Genomic DNA, 19,923 nt, shown 5'->3' on the forward strand with positions numbered 1-19,923 from the left:
GGTCTAAGCAACTTAGAGATTGTGCCATAAAAACTGAAACTGAACAATTTGAATATAGTTACAATTACCAAGTAAGCTGTGAGAAGATTCGCAGCTTACTTGTTTTGAACTATAGAATAAGACAGTATTTTCCATTTATTTTAGGTAAGCCACACATTCCATCACCCTACATTTTATACGTTTAGATATCTTATATGTTCTAAAATGTTTCACTTTTAATGAGAGAAAAAATAGTTAATTATGAGCATTTTAGGGACCAAACAGGAGGAAAAGATTTGTAATAATCCACAGAGGCCCTGAGAGGCATAAAAAAACAGGAGTTACCATTCGGTGATTATGACTGGTAAACCGTGACACTCCCGAGAGCCACAAAAGACTTTACATAAACATCTGGTAACAGACACAGACTTTGTTACAGTGTTACTGAAGCTTAGGGTTCTTTTTGCAGTTATTGTCGTCGCAGGGACAGAATATTGTTCAGTAAAGCCGTTTATATACTTAACGCAGCTGAAAGTTTGGATTTATGCCTCAGTGTAAGTTCAGCATTAGAATCAGACTCTCATAAAGTCAACAGGTGCTTTAAAAACATGTTTTGTTACCCTTGAATTATCAGGTTGGTTTGTATGCATGCATTGAACCTCAAAACTGCCCAAACTGTTCTGTCACTGTCCTATCATAATGTTCCATATTAATTTACATCGAAACACATCAGACTTCATGCAGTTATTGAACTGTGAGTCTTTACTTTAACCATTTTTTTCAATGCATAGTTGTACAAAGCTAAATTCTGGCGTTAGCTGATGTGAGAATCCATGTCACAATGCATGTGTTCGTGCATGTGCGTGCATTTGCATGTGAAAACTGCCAGTGTGCGGCTCTGCTCTGCTTTCAATCTAATTATCTTAATTATTTGCACTGCTGATGACCACAGCACATCTGGCTGTTATGGGAATTAAATTTTATTCAAACTAAAATGAGTGAAATACTTTACAACCACTTCCTCCTATGAGTAAGCTGGCATGCAAAGCGAAACTGTGCATGCTGGCAGTTGTCCTCTCCGTGCATTTAATAATATTCACATTAAATTTGTATCATTCATTCATTTGATTTATAGACTGAATGTTGGGGGCTGTGTTTCGCTGAAAGATTCGTCACATCCTGTCCCGTCGCCTCATGACAGAAATATCATTGCTTTGAACCTTTTATCTGCTTTATGACGTCGTAAATGGGCCTTAACCTCTTTATTTTGACAGTAAATGGGAGAGCACTGGATTCTGTGTATGAGACAAGCTGATCTGAGATCAACCTGGGCCAAATAAGCAGATCAAGTGAAAGCAGATAACTAGCGTCTGGCTGGACGTGTGAAGGGATCAATGCATTTCAGGACAGGAGGAGATGCAAAACTCGCAGAGCTTAGTCAGTAGGAAAAGGATACAATGGTATTTCTCTTTCAAAAGGAGGGCATCGAAATGTAATCCTCCTGTTGGAAAGCTTTTTGAGTTATTAAAATAGCAGACTCTGTCATGGATAAAATGTAGCAGTGAGTTTTCGATAGCGTCTTTAGTATTTATCTTTATTTACGAGTAGACTTTGGTTTTTATCTCTGATCAGATGACCTGAAAACTGTCTTAATGCTTATCCCATGGGAACGACATTTGCCATTAAGAACAAAGCAGATGTGCTGCTTTCGGGCTTGTAAACATCCACAAGTAGGATTTCGAGCTGTTTAAGCTATATTTACTTCTCTGGTAAAAATAACGGTGTAGTACCGATGACCTGCAACCTGTCTTAATGCTTATGCCAATCAGAACAAAGCGGATGTACTCTTCTAGACTGTGGGTTTGAGGCGAGTAGGATTTCAAGCTGTTCCGCCTTTATCTGTAATTCTCGAGTCAAAATAACCTGTTATCCTCTGATTTGTCAAAGGGAAAGACTAAAATTAACAACAGTTGTCATACAAATCTTTTTTTTAGTCTAATGAAGTTTTATAGAGTGGAGGAAGTACTTACAGTGTAAATAATATTACACTGTAGTTATATAATATATGGCAGAGCCCAAGTAAGCTATAGCACGGATCAAATGAGCATTTCTCAAATCCAAGTTGTTTTTAATGTGGAAGAAGAAGCTCATAGTGAACAGACATTTTCATCCCAGTGTCTACTTTACTTAGCATTCCAGCATCTTCCACCTCATTGTTCTGCTTCTGTGGTCCATACATTTCATAGTTTCTGGCTTTCAAACTTGTTTGCAAGCAACCGTGGCAAATAGAAAACAACCCTGTGTGATAGATGAGCTTGCTTGCTTTGCTTGTTTGAGAAGCACCACCACCGTGCCCTCAATGTCCGAATGCAGAAGTAGTTGGTTTTTAAATGATCTCACTGTAGACTGAAAGAGAAAAAATATTCATATTTTTGTGGTAGTCATTAGCTATTGATGTATGAGAATGTGGTGAAAATACCAGATATATGTTTAGAGTTGGTTGAGACCCGGAGTCTAAACAAGGAGTCGATACTGGAGCATTTGATGTCACATTTGGTGATAGCAATTTTATGAAGATAGTTCTTGTTTTCAGTTTTAGTGGGAACAGAATGGCAACTTAGGATTTTATTATTGGAGGCTGTTTCTCTTGTACCCTATATAATTTCTGCCCTGAGCTTTAAATATTTTGAAAACTTAGAAGCATACAGTTTAAATTAAGCCTCAGGAGCTCATTTTGGCATTTGTGATGCTGTGGTGACAACAAAGTGTGCTAAATATGTGTAAATGTACTGATAGGTTGATGTCAAAGATTTGCATTTTCTCTTCTTGCTGTCACCTGTTGCAGTCAGCAAATGATCGCCATCCTAATCCTGATTCCTAATCCCTCTGATTTAGAACTATGTCTGCCTTAGTCTGACTGAGAAACAGAAAGCTGGTGGTTTGTGGTAACAGTCGACAATTTAGATCATGTCTCTTAACCTCCTTTAGCACAGTCTTACTATCAAAAGAATAAGAGCTAATCCCACGTTTGACTGAAGTCTTCATCCTGTTATGCAATGTTTGAAATGAACCGTGTGAGGGCTTCAGTGGCATATCTGTCTCTTTCATAAATGCTACAAACCTCACATCAAGATGGGTGCCCAAAATATTTCATTGTGATTTTGTTTGGTTTTTTTCTTCTTCTTTGGACCCAAAAGCAGGGCTGCTAGCCTAAACAAAACTAGGAGTAACTGAGCGTGTACTGTAGTTCGACCATAGCAGTAGTACAATACTGGTAATTAAATGATCTAATGGGGAATGGGATGTAGTGGTTGTTCAAGCATCATCAGTTAAGTTGTGCAGTCGAATTGCAGTGGAAGACGAACAGGATGCCACACAAAAACAAATGATAAATTGTCTTTGAAAGCTGGACGCAGGCACCATGATATGATTTGTTTTGAAGCCTCAGTTTGAGTATTTTAGTCTTCTCGAAGATGTTTTTAAGTAACACTTTGCTGTGTTAACCATGTGTTAGCAGGTTGCTTAGCAGCTGTATTGGTCAAGGAACAGCCTCCATGACTGGAAGCCAAGTCAGAAGTGTTGTAAACCTCCCATGGTAATGTTTTTGGTCCCTTTCCCTTTCATGACAACCTTACAGTGATAGAACTTTTTAATGACTTGCCTTTTTAAACTTCATTAAGCTTAACTTAGTAGTCCGGCAGTTTTGACAGAGAAGTGAGTGCACATGCAGGTTTTGCTAATAGCTCTTTGCTAGGATTCATGTCTGCTAACTAGAATAATCAGTAGTTGTAGTAGCATCCAACAAAATATGCAGCCTGTTGTGTGGTTAATTGTACTAACAGTCCATCCAGAGGCCTGTGCTAAAGTTGTGGTGAGTGAAATTCTAGTATTTTATTATCTAGTTATATAGTTGTAACTGAAAGATATCTGCCTGATCTGTGCAGTGGGCCCATACGCTTGATGGATTCATCCTCGCTAACCAGGCTTAGCTAATAACTTACAGCTACACACTTTTGTCCAGATATGTTCACTTCTAGCTCCAGCTAACATGGCACTCAGATAAATGCTAATCTTGAGCCTCCAAAATGGGAAAACAGGGCTTAAAAAATTTATATGTAGCTTCATGTTGCCTATGTCCATCTTTTACATACAGCTAATTTATAAGTGCATTGCACAGACAATTGGTAATTATTTCAAAAATATAGGACAGAGTTTTGGACTGGCTGTTAAACTTAATCATACAGCAAATGTGCCTCAGACTGGATTCAGATTTTGAATGCTAGCACAGAGAGTCAAAGATGTTCAAATTCAGTCAGTAACAGATTTCTGGGCATTATGGGAGAGAGCACACCAAGCTGTAGAAGAGATCTAACACTTTAGCCACTCAGTGTTTTAATATCTATCCGAGAAGTCTAGTTTTTTAGTAAAATGGCTGCTTTCTTCTGCCGAAATTGTATATAATGCTGTTAGCCTTTTTTGGAGTTAAAAATCGGCATTTGTTTTGTTTTTGTTTTTTAAGTTATAGTTGTATATGTCCTTTTAGATACAAATAAAATAGAAATGGCTTTGGGTTTTGTAATTTAAAAAAAATATATCTTTAATCATTTCAATATTCAATTCAATTTTATTTATATAGCGCCAAATCACAACAACAGTCACCTCAAGGCACTTTATATTGTAAGGTAGACCCTACAATAATACATACAGAGAAAAACCCAACAATCATATGATCCTCTATGAGCAAGCACTTTGGCAACAGTGGGAAGGAAAAACTCCCTTTAAGCAGGAAGAAACCTCCAGCAGAACCAGGCTCAGGGAGGGGCGGGGCCATCTGCTGCAACCGGTTGGGGCAAGAGAAGGAAGACAGCATAAAGACATGCTGTGGAAGAGAGCCAGAGATTAATAACAAGTACGATTCAATGCAGAGAGGTCTATTAACACATAGTGAGTGAAAAGGGTGAGTGAAAAGGAAAAACTCAGTGCATCATGGGAGTCCCCCAGCAGCTTATGCCTAATGCAGCATAACTAAGGGAGGATTCAGGGTCACCTGGTCCAGCCCTAACTATATGCTTTAGCAAAAAGGAAAGTTTTAAGCCTTATCTTAAAAGTAGAGATAGTGTCTGTCTCCCGAATCCAACCTTCCACAGAAGAGGGGCCTGAAAACTGAAGGCTCTCCCTCCCATTCTGGTTTTAAATACTCTAGGAACAACAAGTAAGCCTGCAGTGCGAGAGCGAAGTGCTCTAATAGGGTGATATGGTACTACAAGGTCATTAAGATAAGATGGGGCCTGATTATTTAAGACCTTGTATGTGAGGAGCAGGATTTTGAATTCAATTCTGGATTTAACAGGGAGCCAATGAAGGGAATCCAAAACAGGAGAAATCTGCTCTCTCTTTCTAGTCCCTGTCAGGACTCTTGCTGCAGCATTTTGGATTAATTGAAGGCTTTTCAGAGAGTTTTTAGGACATCCTGATAATAATGAATTACAGTAGTCCAGCCTGGAAGTAATAAGTGAAGATTATACTATGAAAACAGAAGTTTTTAATTAAATTGCTATGCAGATAAGCTACTCAAAAACACCACTGTGTGTTGGAACAGGAACAGGAAGTGATACTCTAGCACAGAGAGACCGAACACCAAGTGACAGCGCCACCTGAAGGACAGCACAGTTCTACAAGAAAGATAGATGGATAGATGCAGGATTTTGAATAGTATAATAATCTAATCAGTATAATATAATAATCAGGTGACAGAGAAACAGTGTTCTTTTAGCATTTGTGCATTTGGTTCATATATTCGCTATATTTTTTGTTAACACAATGATTTAATTTAGCAGAAGCTACATATGTTCACATTAACCTATTATATTGTGTTAATCTGAAGCACACATTTACTGTTTGAGTATGAGTTCCAATCCAGCTTTCAGACATTTTTTTTAAATTTGTTTTACCAAACTACTGGTACAGATAGCTACAGGCAGAAGATCTGATTCATGCAGTGTATTATGTATTTATCCTCACCTTCTTCAATCTGTTTTTCTGTGTTCAATCTATACTTCCCTCCCTGTAGCTGTAAGTAAATTACTAGTACAGGAGAATCAGGATGAAAAGATGGCAGCCATGCTGTTACCAACGGGTCCTGATGGCTTGCGGCGGTTCACTCGTGAATCCTTGGCTGCCTTGGAGCAGCGGATTGCGGAGGAGCAGGCCAAGAATGCCAAGGGGTCTCAGAAGAAGGCAGAGCCACCGAAACCCAGGGCCGACCTGGAGGCAGGGAAGCAACTGCCACGCATCTTCGGTGACATCCCTCAAGAACTTATTGGGGTACCGCTGGAAGACATTGATCCATTTTACTACAAGAACCAGAGGGTAAGAGTTTGGGTTTGCTTGTCCCCTTGTAAGAAAGGGTTACTATGAATCAGCACAAGTTTGTTCTGAGTGATGACTGTTGTCCTAGGATGAATAGGATACTACTCCCAATAGGAGTTGTTTGGGGTTTTTTTTGTAGTTATGTGACTTTTATGACTTGACAGCTTGATCTCAACTTAGATTACATAAAAACCTGTGGAAGTTTTAAGACTACGGTGTTAGCTCTCTTCACCGCCATCATCAAAACACCAAATAAGGAAATGTCTTTTGGATGAATGGTTTTCTGTCATGGTCCTGGGTCATGCGACCCAGTGTTTCTGAGTTTCATGTTTTGTTATTTCATCTGTATTCCAGTTTCTTTTCAGTTATCTAGTTATTCAGCCATGCCTAGTTTGCAGTTTAGTTCATGGTTTTTCAGGTTCCCCTTGTGTCATGTCTACGTCTCCATGTTTCCTGTTTTACTTTTTTCCAGTATGTTCTTTGTTCACTGTATTTAGTTTCACTTCCCCTGCCCTGTCATTAGGTTCATGTGTGTCAGCTGTGCTCCCATGTGTGTCCACTTCCCCTAATCATCCCTGTAGGTATTTAGTCTGTATGTTTCAGTTCAGTCTTTGTCAGATCGTCTGTTATCATCACCATAGTCAAGGACATAGTGCTTTCATAGTTTTTCCTCTTTTTTTTTTGCTGTGTTTCTTAGTTTACTCAGTGTTCATAGTTTCGTCATGGTTATTTCACTGAGCTTCATAGTCTTTTAGTTTACACAGTGTTCACAGTCTTTGTTGTTTTCTTAGTTTCCTGTTTTGCTACTGCTAACAGCCAAATAAAGGCTCGCCTTTTGTTAACTCCCACAAACTCCTCTCTCTGCGTCTGCTTCTGGGTCTTATAAACTAACAAACCGGCGTACCCCGCCGTGACAGCTTTCCATATCTCTACTAGAGTTCCAGAAAGAGAATCATTGCAAAGGTGCCCTTATTTGAGTGGTTTGTATGCCCAAACTAATGTATGATGCATGTAGCAATTCTTTTAAATTCTTTTGTATTAACAAAGCTAATTGTCTTTTGCTTAAAGAAATGTGTCACAGATATATTTGTTCAAGCAATGACAGAGATCATGGGCAGAAACTTATTCATGTTTGCAATGAAATGATCAGTATTGATGAATCTGCCAAAGAAGTTTAAGTTTTAACAGACTGAATCAATATAATTTTTACTGGTTAAAGAAATAACTGACACAAAGTGACCATTTTCTGGGGTTTCCTTCATAGAGGCAATTTCTTGGCAACCATTAAAGAGATTGTAACCATGGCGAATCCCTGGCATTGTTAAGGTTATTTAACCACGTTTATTAATAATGGGCTTGAAAATGAAAGTGTTTGTTGTTGCTAATGCAGAATTTTGCTGCTATTTTTTCTACCATGTTCGCTGATGAATGTTCATCTGGATTTGAACACGATATGGTAGCGAGCCTCCAAATAAACTGGCATTTTCGCAGAATTTAGCAAGTGGTTATTTGGAGCAGCAAGCTGAGACGTGGCCTCTGTGACTGCTTTGCTTTAGATCTCTTGCGGATGCAGAAATAGGATTAGCAAGTTTTGATTTGCTGCTGCCCGTTAATGGGCCGTTTATGGAGAGATGAAAAAAAAAAAAAAGGATGTGGCAGTCATTCTCAGGGTCTCTTTGTTTTGGCATGTGGCGCACTGCTGGATGGGAGGATTATCCAAAGACGGAAAAATATTTAAATAAATGCCACATCTGTTGGGGAAAGGGTCAGCTCCCATTGGAGTTGTCTCCATTATCTCAGCCGGCCTCACTAACAGCGTGGACGGGCACTCACTGCTCGCTCACTTCTTGGAGCCATAAGTGCTCACGGTGAATATTAACACAGATGGTAGCTATATTGTCATCCCTGCTTGGTAAAGACAACAGCTGAATTGCTGCGCAGAGCTGCTGCTGCTGCGATTCACTGTTGTTGTTGTTGTGCACAAAGTGAAAATCATTTTAAGAAATGCTTTTTTTGGTGTGATGTCTTTTCAAAAATGTGATTTCTGTCAATAATGTTATATTTTTCTTTTTTTCTCCCCCCCTGCAGACCTTTATAGTACTTAACAAAGGGAAGGCCATCTTCAGATTCAGCGCCACATCTGCACTTTACATATTTACTCCATTTCACCTCATCAGAGCGATTGCCATAAAGATTTTAGTTCATTCATATCCTTTTTGGGTTCTCTGCATGTGCCTCTTCCTGCTTTTATTTATCTGTTGAAGGCTCATGTGTTTCTCTTCCTCTGCTACGCTTGAAAAAGGACTTTTTAAACCACTAAAAAAAGGGTGTTCTCTTTAAACTAAAAACATGAATGTCATTTTCCTGACATGTGATAACATGGGGATTAGACTGTGACTCAGATGTCCTGCTGTGAACAAACTAGTTTGAACCATTCCTACTGTAATTTATATATATTTTTACAATGAAAAGTCCAGATTTCACTTCCTGCTGGCAGATAAGCCAATTTGTGATATTTACTGATTTCCCCCCTGTAGGTTTCTATTGGATTTTTCCATAGTCCTATTTTTGAAACATCTTTGTGATGGTTCTCTCTGGCATCGCACACTAAATCCCCTCATATCCCTCTTTTAATCTCTGAAATGAAATAAGAGCAAGGAGATTTCACATCATGTGATGGCTGCCTATTAGTTGTCAGACAGATGATTTGTAATTTTCATGCAGGAGGGAATTTTTCCTCCAACTCTCCTCTGTTATAGATTTCACTTCTGTTATTGATTCTCTGAAACATGCAGATTACCGCAGTCGGTTCTGAAGCACAGGCTAAAAGCCCTCAATACCCAAACTATGGGTTTATTTTATAATGTAATATAAACAATCAGATAATTTAAATTATAGTGAAAAACTTTAATGTTCATTTCAGTGACTTTCTTATCATTTTATGCTAAAGCACTTTAATCTTTGCAGTCATTTGTAAAGATTCAGTAGATCCTTTAGGATTTCAGTCCATGTCTCCATATGGGAGATTATGTTTTTCTACCAAGTCAATATTAAATAGAATTTGTTTACATTGTTTTTTATAATCTGCATTTACTGTAGTCTGTAGGTACAAACAGTGACCGTTCATCCTCGTGTATATACTCCACGGGATTACAATAAACCTTTGTTGTTTTATTTGAAAACATCGTCTGCTTATCAGAAAAACGTATTTGACTGGGAAACTGCAAATCGCCACGTTACAGTACACATTCCTTAACTCTCTTTTCACATTGTTTAGCTTGTTCATAATGTTCACTATCCTGACCAACTGTTTCTTCATGGCCATGTCTGATCCACCAACATGGACCAAGTACCTGGAGTAAGTTAATGCAGCTTGAAGTTGTTTTCTTGATTCAAAATTGTCTGCATACGTTCTAATGTGTAGTTTGCTGGGCTTTGTTGCTTTGTCAGTGGCAACTGGCAGAATCAATTGACATATGTAAGTATATGATGCATGTGATATATTCGCCATGCTTGAAAACACCACATTTGCATGTTAAGTTGAACCAAGAGAAGAATCTTGCAATATAATGTGTTGTGCATGCTGTAAAGAGGTGGCAAAGCATGCAACAGGCTGTCCACATTCACGGAGACTTTTTTACTTTTTGCAACATCAGGAATTCATTTTTAGTTAATGTGGGAAGAAAAGCAGTTTTGTTTTTTGCTGTAGTTTTTCCATTTGTCTTAATCAGTCTCCTGCATTGTTGGTCTTACATACACTGACTGATCACTTCATTAGGTATACCTGTTTAACTGCTCTTTAATACAAATGTCTAATCAGCCAATCACATGACAGCAACCCAGCGCATTCTGTTATGTAGACATGTTCAGTTTGCCCTGTTGAACTTCGGACCGAGTATCAGAATAGGGAGGAAGGTGGAGGGAGGAGGTGAATTAAAAGACTTTGAATGTGGCGTGATTGTTGTTGTCAGATGGGTCGGTCTGAGTATTTCAGAAGCTACCGGGATTTTCACTGAATTTTTCTGCACAACCATCGCCGGGGTTTACAGACAACAGTTTGAGAAAGAAAGTATCCAGTGAACAACAGTTCACAATGTTTGAAAATGCCTTGTCAATGCCAGGTCAGAGGAGAATAGCCAGAGTACTTCTAATAACTCAAATAACCACTTGTTACAACTAGAAGATGCAGAAGAGCATCTCTGGACACCCAACATGTCCAACCTTGAAGCCTACAGCAGCAGAAGACCACAGGGGTGACACCTTCTCACCTAAGAGAATGAAACTAAATTCACAAAATTGAAAAAAGAAGATTGGAAAAATGTTGCTCCATGTGACAGTGACCGTATATCCCGCCTCTCGCCATGTGTCCCCTCCCCTGACCCTGAATTGTATAAGTGGAAGAATGGATGGAAAAATGTCACCTGGTCTGATGAGTCTCCATTTAATTTGGATGGTAGGGTCAGAATCTGGTGTCAAAAGCACGAAAGCATGGATTCATCCTGCCTTGTATCAGTTTTTAGACACTGTACCCATCTTCTGATGGCTCCTCCTAGCCACATGTCACAAAGTTCAGATCATCTCAAACTGATATCTTGAACATGGAAGTGAGTTCACTGTGTGCAAATGGGCTCCACAATTACCAGACCTCAGTCCAATAGAGCAACGTAGGGATGTGGTGGAACAGGATCTCTGAGGAATGTTTCCAGCAGCTGGTTGAATTTGAGGAATCATGAGGAATTAAGGCAGCTCTGAAGTTAAAGGGTATCTTGTAAAGTGGTCAGTGAGTGTATATATGCTCTATAAAGACCATGTAGTTACAAAAACAGATCACCAAACAGGATAATCAATTGTACGATTGCACCATCAGCAGATAAACTGCCCGTGCCACTTATACAGTAAAACAGCACGACACTCTGAAAAACCACAAACAGAGAAAATGTAAATTGTAGTTGTATGACGCTGTCATCACACTACATGTAGTTTCTTTTTTTATATATCTGTCAGTCTATATATGTTTTAAGATTTGGACTTTATCATGATTATAGTTATAATTAGATTTCAAATCTTGGTAGATTTTTTAAAAATGGTGACAAATATTAAACAAGTAGTATTTTTTTTCTTTTTCAAGCTCTTTCAGCATGCTGCATCATATCTCAAACACAACTCTTCATTGTTATCTTACTATAAATACTTTTAGTGTTGAGATGTATTTAAAGCTCAAGGTTGTTTCAGTGTAACGTTGTCCTTAGTGCTAATGCTACACTGTGTTCTCCTACCATGGATCTTTTCCAGGTATACCTTCACTGGTATTTACACATTCGAGTCAGCAATAAAGATATTAGCGAGAGGTTTCTGTACAGTGCCATTCACATTTTTGAGAGATCCGTGGAACTGGCTGGACTTCACGGTGATTATGATGGCGTGAGTACAGATATCATTTCACCATTGCACACATCATCACTGTCTTCTGATTCTCTGAATCTGTGTTTGTGTTCTCTTCTGAGGAACAGTTTTTGAGAAAAATGTAATGCAATCATCTGATAAAAACAAAAATCCCCTCCCTCACTTAGTGAAGCAATAATTCTCTGTGGTGATTTGTAACACAACATTTGCTTTGTTACAAAAAACAAACACTTCTACTGGATGAAGAGGCACTGAAAGCTGTGTCCATCAGTGCTCTGTGTGCTTATATAGATATGGCCCAGTCTGATAATTCATCCTTGATGCTGCACATAACATGCATATGAATGGATGTGAGCCCTTGTAGCATTGTTTTTGACAGCAAAGGGCAAAAACAGGAGACTTTAAACAAAAATGTTTTGTTGTAGCCTGTACTCACTGTGCATCCTCAGCACCTAACTCCATGCAGACTAAGTTAGTGACTAGCTAGTGAACTTAGTGGAACGTTAAGCAGCTGAACACAATATTGTTTGAGGTTGGTGGAGACCAAAATATGAGCTAAAAGACGACAAAATGTCAGATTAACATTGACCAGCTGAAAAGCTGTAATATAAATTTGTAACACTACATTCCAGACAAAGATGTGATTTCTCTTCACTTGTTGCATGAATTTCCAGATATTTGACTGAATTTGTAGACCTTGGAAATGTCTCTGCCTTGAGAACCTTCCGAGTACTGCGAGCACTGAAAACCATCTCAGTTATCCCAGGTAAGAGAACAATCAGGTTTCTTTGATTCCTTTTAGTCCTCTCTAAAATGTCTAAATGTTATTCACAAAGGTTTCTGTAATGGTGCCATACAACCAATACATATTGTTTCCTCCCCACACACACACACACACACACACACACACACACACACACACACACACACACACACACACACACACACACACAAGGTCTAAAGACCATCGTTGGTGCCCTGATCCAGTCTGTGAAGAAGCTGGCAGACGTGATGATCTTGACCGTGTTCTGTCTCAGCGTGTTTGCCCTCATCGGCCTGCAGCTTTTTATGGGGTTACTGCGACAAAAGTGCATCCGCAGCCTCTCGCACTGCGTCAACTCCTCGTTTAGCCCCAACACATCCTTCATCTGCAACAACAGAACCTGGAGCTCCACGGAGGACTTCCTCAGCAGTGAAGGTCAGCCAAAAATAGAAGAGCCTGCTACTGATCATCAGATGTACAGTGCTCTTAACACTGTAATATTTAATACTTTACATATTACAACTTTTTGTATGTTTATCCGGCTTTTCCTCAGATAATTTTTACAAAGTTGAAGGAGCAAAGGATGCCTTAATATGTGGATATGGAAGTGATGCGGGGTAAGTAAACATTCGCTTTTCTTACTGCTTCTTAATCTGTTCATCTGTTTGGCTCTTACATACATATATATACATATATATATATATATATGTAGTTACATGTAGCTCATTGCTCACAAGAAAAGGAGGATTCAATGATAGATGATGTCCTGTCATTTAGGATTCTCAATTTGTAACTTAGGAGGTATAATATATAGGTAACTGATCCCATTGGAGGGAGAGGTTTCGCCTGAGAGAGGCTGAACACAAGACAACATGTGGCGTGGATAATCACCACGGCTCCACCGGAGCTCTTCGCAGAGAGACATGGCATTGCCAGCTGGAGAGCGGGAGGTCTTTGGAGATTTCATCATCTCAAAAGCTCTGTGCTGTGATTAGGGTAACTGGAGCAGACTAGAACACTTTGGGATTGATATTTTGTTATCATATTTTTATTTCGACTGTACTGATGCTTTTAACTAGTGCTTCTGACGAACCTACTTGCTGAGCTCAAATAAGTCAAAACAATGCTAAATATAAGGTCCTAATATTTTCAGCTGTCCCTCTCTTAGATGTGAGTAAATATAGATGTAAATGCATAGGTGATATGGGTGATGGACTTTGTTCCCAGTCAAAGGCACAGTCTGAAACCATCCAAATATTGCTACTCAGCCTACGCACTGAATAATCCTGTAAATCCAAATGCGTTTGAAACAAGCACAACAGGATGACTCTGCCCAATGCCAGGCCCAGTTCAGGGGTTATAGTGAACTAAATACCCATCTGTGTGAATCTGAAATCCTGTAGCTCCAACAAATGCCTTCCATTAGGTGCTCTTGTTAATAATACAAGATAATGGATGATAGCAAATAAAACATGGTGATGATGTTAAAGCCTCTGCAGGGAAGTTTGATGCAGATGTTTTCAATTTTTTTGCACGTTAAACAAAGGTGGTTCTATACAAAACCTTATAGGTTTATGTCATGCATTTACTTCATGTAAGGATTTTTCACTTGTTTTTAAGGACCATTAGCTTGTCATGTTTTTGGAGTAGTATGGATAAGCACCTAGAGACAGCAGGAGATGATGTAGCATATTTGTAATTTTTCTCTTTTATGGTGAAGAAATTATTGAAAATGATTCTGTAATTAAACATACCAGAAGCGTTATGTTACGGTAGAAGGCACGCCAGATTCCTTTTATATCAAGAGGAATCAGAGTAATACAATGAAAGGAAAAAACTTGGCCAACCTGAACTCGATTTGTCTATTTAAACGTCGCTGGTCAACCTCGGATGTTGTTGTGGGTTATAGTTTCATATGTTTTAAGCAGCTTTAGCCACGTGCATCTCACTGTAGTAACTGAGAGTGATGTTACACAATGTAGTGGTCTTTTCCCTCATGCTATTTCCCTTTTAAATCATGTCTTGTATACTTTTCTCTCCTGACCCTATAGGTTTCAGATTCAGAGCATTCTCATTCCCAACATACCGAAGATTTGTCACGACCCGAGGCGTCTAATAGTATCGCGAAAGGTACCCTTCCGCCTCCTTATGAGACGCTCTGGATTCTCAGTTGAATCCAACAGAATGCTGCTCGCGGCGGTAACACACGCTTCGAGCTGGGGCTCCAGCGGTCCATTCCAGCCTTAACCCTAACCTTAACCCTATCAGATCGTGTTTTCCAAAGTGATTAATGATCAGAAAGTAAAACACATTTACATGCATATACTGTATTCATTCCAAACGGCTCTCATGCCCCCGAACGCATAACATACAGACGGGATGAGAACGTGTTGTTTAGATTATAGCCAAGTTTTAGTTACTTTGACTCTAAAATAAAAAAATGATTTGTCCGCAGTTTATCTAAATGGCCTTATGTGACCCTCAGCTAGTCACATACTCGAAGCAAACTTCTGGTTAGTCACTGGTGGTCACGTCACTTCTGCAGCATAGTACTGTTGGATTATGTAAGCTCAGTGATTGTCTCCGGCCAAAAAGTAGCTTTAGAGTCATAGCTGTTTTTGAAATTTGCGTGGACAGAAGTTTTTTTCCTCAAAGAACCAGAAATTTTGTTACAATAGCTGTTATCATTTGTTTGTTGATACCAGTTCAAATTGTTCAAACACTGTCATTAAGAATAAAGTAAATCAATCTTTTATTCTTGAAAAAAGGGCGCACCAAAAATAGCTCCTCTTGCTTCAAAGCTAACCCTTTGCACAACGTTTGTTACAGCTAACCAGGCTAGTGAACTAAAAAACAAAAAATATATATTTTAATAAAAGCAGAGAATATTTAGAGTTAAAATGTTTGCGGAGTTTGATGTTTTCTATAAATTATCAGCTAATGTTTGAATACAGACCTAATGTTTAGCCAACATTAATAACTAGCATTTTAGCATATATTTAATTCATGCAGATATTTTGTTAGAATAATCAAGAAGCCAAGACAAAAACTACCAGTATGAATAAGCTAACACTATCTGACTGCCACAACTCCAATTTTTATATAGAATTCAAAGAACAATTAAAAAAAGATATTTATTTATATTTAATTTGCAACTTATAATCCTTCCCATTCCCAGTTATAGTCATTATGGGTGTAGTCACATATTTTTAGTGGCAACAGAATCCAGCCACCCTTTAGTTTTTAATCCCTCTTGGTAACCTCTCCTCCAAAAGCACAGGACCTTAATCTCCCAAGAAGTACCGTCTGATTCAGTAATTTGTGTTGAAGTCAGAGCAAAAGATTTGGAGGGGGAAATGATGTCACTAAACTCACTTAAATAGTGGGTCAGTAAGATCGGGCGAGTACCGATATGACCTACCCAGCTGTCCCACCTACAAGTCACTACATGTGAACCTTCTTTTGTTGCCCGCTTTTTGTGTTTCTGCCATTTGTGGAGCTCTAACAGAGCACTGCAATCGATACAGCAGAGTTTGAACCTTTTTATTGTTTTTAATGGCATCTTTGTTCCCTTTTATTTTAACATTGCTACATCATCATCAAGAAAATGCATTTTGTTGCACTTACTGCATTTTTAAAAAACTTTCTCTCCAGCTAAACTGCAGCTAAATCAAGAGTGGCACAGATTCGTGACATGCTTGACAGGTTAAAGATACCATAAGGTAGCTTATGGTTTTACTGGCAGATAACTGAGATGGCCTCTTAACTTGTGCGACATTTTTAGATGGAACTTTCTGAGGCTGGCTGTGGAGGAGAGCAAGATATTAAGCAGGTCAGGATGGAGGACGTAAAACATAGAGGATGCTTAATCTTTTGAGTGTATTCCAACAAGTAATCCCTGAGTAGATTTCCAAATTAAAGCTTTGGATACGTTATGATGACACACACACACACACACACACACAGTCACACACATGCGCACTAGCCCCCATCACGCCTACTGTAGAGTCAAGGCAAGTGCTTATCCCCTTACATCTTAAAACCACTATGCATTAAGGATTATGACTGATTGTATTGAAAGTTTCAACTTTTGCCCTGAGCTGGAGCTATGCGGGCAGGAAACTCACCACCTTAGCCCCACCCAGGAAAAAAACTGTTGCCATTGACAGATGTTCCTCTGTTATACAAACAGCAGGAAATTGATGTTGTCCTTGCAAATATAATATTTAAAAAAATCATTGTAAACATGTAGCAAAGGGCTTTAATAGAGTTCTGACACACCCGACCCTGTGTTAGCTGTGCTCCAATGATTGCACAAGATGACTTGTAAAATCAATTATTATTCATATTTTGCCTTTCTTTTCACATGCTGTCGCTTTTTAGATTTTTGGCTGCATGCTTCCTATAATTCCAGTAAGCAACAGGTTAATAAGGTCATAAGGCCTTTTCAACTGGAGGAACTGCAGATTGCATCACTCTGCAATGGCTTCATTTTCAGCTCCCTAGGTTTCCTCTCTGGATTAACTTAAAAAATCAATCAGTGTTGTCCTTTTTAGCTCTAGACTGCCACTGTTGCCATGGGTTTGTTCTTAATAACGTGTGGTTAAAAGAATGAAATGGGGGTACTGCTTTACCTCATAGGTTGAGCAGCTGACCATATGCCCCAAGGCTAAATTCAGCTGCCCGGGTTCAACTCTGACCCAAGGTGCTTTTGCCTTTGTCTTCCCCAACTCTCTCATTCCCTGCTTTCCTATCTAATTAAGGCAAAAGCCCCCAAACAATAAAGTAAAAAATAAAAGTGAATTTTTGCTCAGTGTACTGTGGTAGAGCATTCATATAAAAATAACTTCCTAGAGCCTGAGAACAGATATATATAGTAATAGTAGTAATAGCAAGTGGTAAAAATGCATGAAAAAAAAACAAGCATATCATTGAGTGCAGTTTATTCATTTATAAACTGCATACAGAGGCACCTAGCACCAGTGCTAGGTGCCTCCATTATATAGAGGCACCTAGCACTGGTGCTAGGTGCCTCTATATAATGGAGGCACCTAGTCTGAGCACCTATAGAAAGTTGCTCAGACTTGATTGCAGAATGACATGATGAAAACATGGACTAGTGATGATTACAGGAAATATTGTTAGCTAAATTTAGTGATATGACACCTTCCATGCATTGTTTACCATTGTATTATTATTTTCATTTTTAATTAAGCTGCAGTTTATTTTCCAGACTAGTCATTTCATGTGTAAAGTATATAAAATGTTCCAAAGTCAAGTTATAAGTACCGTGCTGAAAATGATCTCAGACGTAAGAATTAATCACCAGCACACCAGGGCCGCTTTACCTGGATGTCAATCATCAGTAACCTATACTCTCCTTGGTGGTTTTTCAGAAGTTTATCTCGGATCTGCCCTCGTCACATCACCAGCTAGTCGCTCAATGTGATTGAGTTTGTATGATCTTTCATTGGACATTGCTGTATATCACTTCCTGTCAGGAAGCAGCTTTAGTTGACAGGAACTCAGCAGTATACTTGGCATGTTTGCTTGAAGACGCATTAAGCTGCAGTGTATAGGAAGCTCCACATAGTGCACATAGGAAGTGATTTACAGTTGTGACCAGAGACAATAGAAAATCAGTGGCATATGGCATCTTCAAGCAAACACAAGGCGGAAATTTCCGGGATAAACTTTACAGTTGGGAGTACACTCAGAGTCTTGTAGAAATCACAGTCTCCATTAGCACGTGCTCTGAAAGCCTCTTTAAGCTGACAAACTTGACAAAGACTAAAACTAAAGACAGTTATTTTTTACAGGCATAATACTGTTTTCAGTTAGTGTGCATTTTTTTTAAATAAAGTTTTCCTTTTGACAAAAGTCGAATTTTTAAATCACAACATTTGTTTAGATGCCGAGTTGATTAAATCGTCCTTTTTTACGACAGAAAGATTTTTGCTAATTTTGCTCAACAATGAGAGATATGAAATAAACTAAACGTGCATTGATTAACAGAGGTGAACAGATTGGTGTGAGTGATATAGCAGAGGGCCAGCCTGACAGGAAGATGTCGCTGGCCTCACACAGCATCCTCTGTCCTCGCTGCTGGATATTAGTGAGCATTCCTGCTTAGCTGGCGTGTTGGTGAGATCCACAGCTGTTCTCACAGCAGCGCTCTTCCGCCCAGCTGTTTGCCTGCCATTATGAAATTATTCCACACTGAGATTGACATGGCAGTCCAGCTTGTTCTCAGCTGCTGGACTTAAATATTTGCTGTAATGCCACTATGTTGACAATGAAGATCAGAGACGCTGGAATCGAGCTGATTTTTTTTTTTCCTGCTGCAATTTGATATCCATCTGGCTAATCCCTTTTTGCTCCAGTGCATTTTAGTGCTCCTGTTTGAAACATGTTTCCAGTGCCCTCTTCATTGAAATAACGGTGATGATAGTACGTACTTACTAACTCATCTCCCAGTTTTCTCTGTGGAGTCAAAGGCCGCAGATCCACATGTAGAATGTTTTTAACTCTGGCAAAGCAGCACGCACACCGGCACGGCTATATCTGTCCGCAGCTGCTTTTGATTTCTTGTGTTCGGCCTTTGTTTATCAGTCCTGGCCTCTAATCGTTTATCTTCTACCTCTCAATCATTTGCACATTACAGGAAGTGTCCAGAAGGATTTGACTGCCTAAAAGTAGGGAGGAATCCAAACTACGGCTACACCAGCTTTGACACTTTCGGCTGGGCTTTTCTGGCACTTTTCCGTCTCATGACACAGGACTACTGGGAAAAACTGTTTCACCAGGTGCAATTTTCTACTTTTGGTTTTTCATCTATCAGCATCCTGTAGTTACAACCTTCAACTTAAAAGTTCAATTTTCCTCTTATAGGTTCAGTGTTTTCAGCAGTGGCTCTATGAGGTCAAACGCAATGCAACTTAAGGAAACACCAACAAATAGAAAAACGTCACCAAAGCTCACAAAAAACAATAAAAGTTGAATAAAACATAATAGAAACAGAAAAACAACTCAAACGCTCACAAAGAAAAGACCCTTAAAAAACACAACAGAAGCATTTTTGGGGAGAGAACAGCTGTGGAAGTGACGAGCTAACACTGAACGGCTACGAGCAAACATGTATTTACAGTGTCTTGCTATTAAAACACAGATTACCTGCATCTTCTGCCTCACTTCAGTCTTTCACATGTTCTGGTTTCTGTCACTTCAGCAGATGTTTCGTCACTTTGTCTCCCCAGATTTGTTTTTTTCTACTTCCTTTTGTTTTCCTTCGTTTTAGTTTTTTTCCCATGTCCTTTGTTCTTTATTCGACTTCTGTTGTCTTTTTGTGAGCTTTCGGAGCGTTTTTCTATTTGCTGGTCTTCTCTTGGGGCCAAAGTAGTTTTCAATTT

At 39.1% G+C, this 19,923-nt stretch overlaps 1 protein-coding gene across 1 annotated transcript in view; it reads left to right on the forward strand.

Annotated features, from left to right (window-relative positions):
- Positions 1-19,923, forward strand: part of LOC134616802 (sodium channel protein type 4 subunit alpha B-like) — a 42,833-nt gene that overhangs the window by 1,774 nt on the left and 21,136 nt on the right. Inside the window, exons 2-9 of the mRNA XM_063461814.1 lie at positions 6,050-6,348; positions 8,437-8,555; positions 9,617-9,706; positions 11,641-11,769; positions 12,426-12,517; positions 12,707-12,949; positions 13,068-13,131; positions 19,179-19,320. Coding sequence (XP_063317884.1) covers positions 6,091-6,348; positions 8,437-8,555; positions 9,617-9,706; positions 11,641-11,769; positions 12,426-12,517; positions 12,707-12,949; positions 13,068-13,131; positions 19,179-19,320 — 1,137 coding nt within the window. The 5' untranslated portion in view covers positions 6,050-6,090. The remainder of the gene's footprint in view (positions 1-6,049; positions 6,349-8,436; positions 8,556-9,616; positions 9,707-11,640; positions 11,770-12,425; positions 12,518-12,706; positions 12,950-13,067; positions 13,132-19,178; positions 19,321-19,923) is intronic.

The sequence above is a fragment of the Pelmatolapia mariae genome, linkage group LG18 (genome assembly GCF_036321145.2).
Source record: "Pelmatolapia mariae isolate MD_Pm_ZW linkage group LG18, Pm_UMD_F_2, whole genome shotgun sequence".
Taxonomy (NCBI): domain Eukaryota; kingdom Metazoa; phylum Chordata; class Actinopteri; order Cichliformes; family Cichlidae; genus Pelmatolapia; species Pelmatolapia mariae.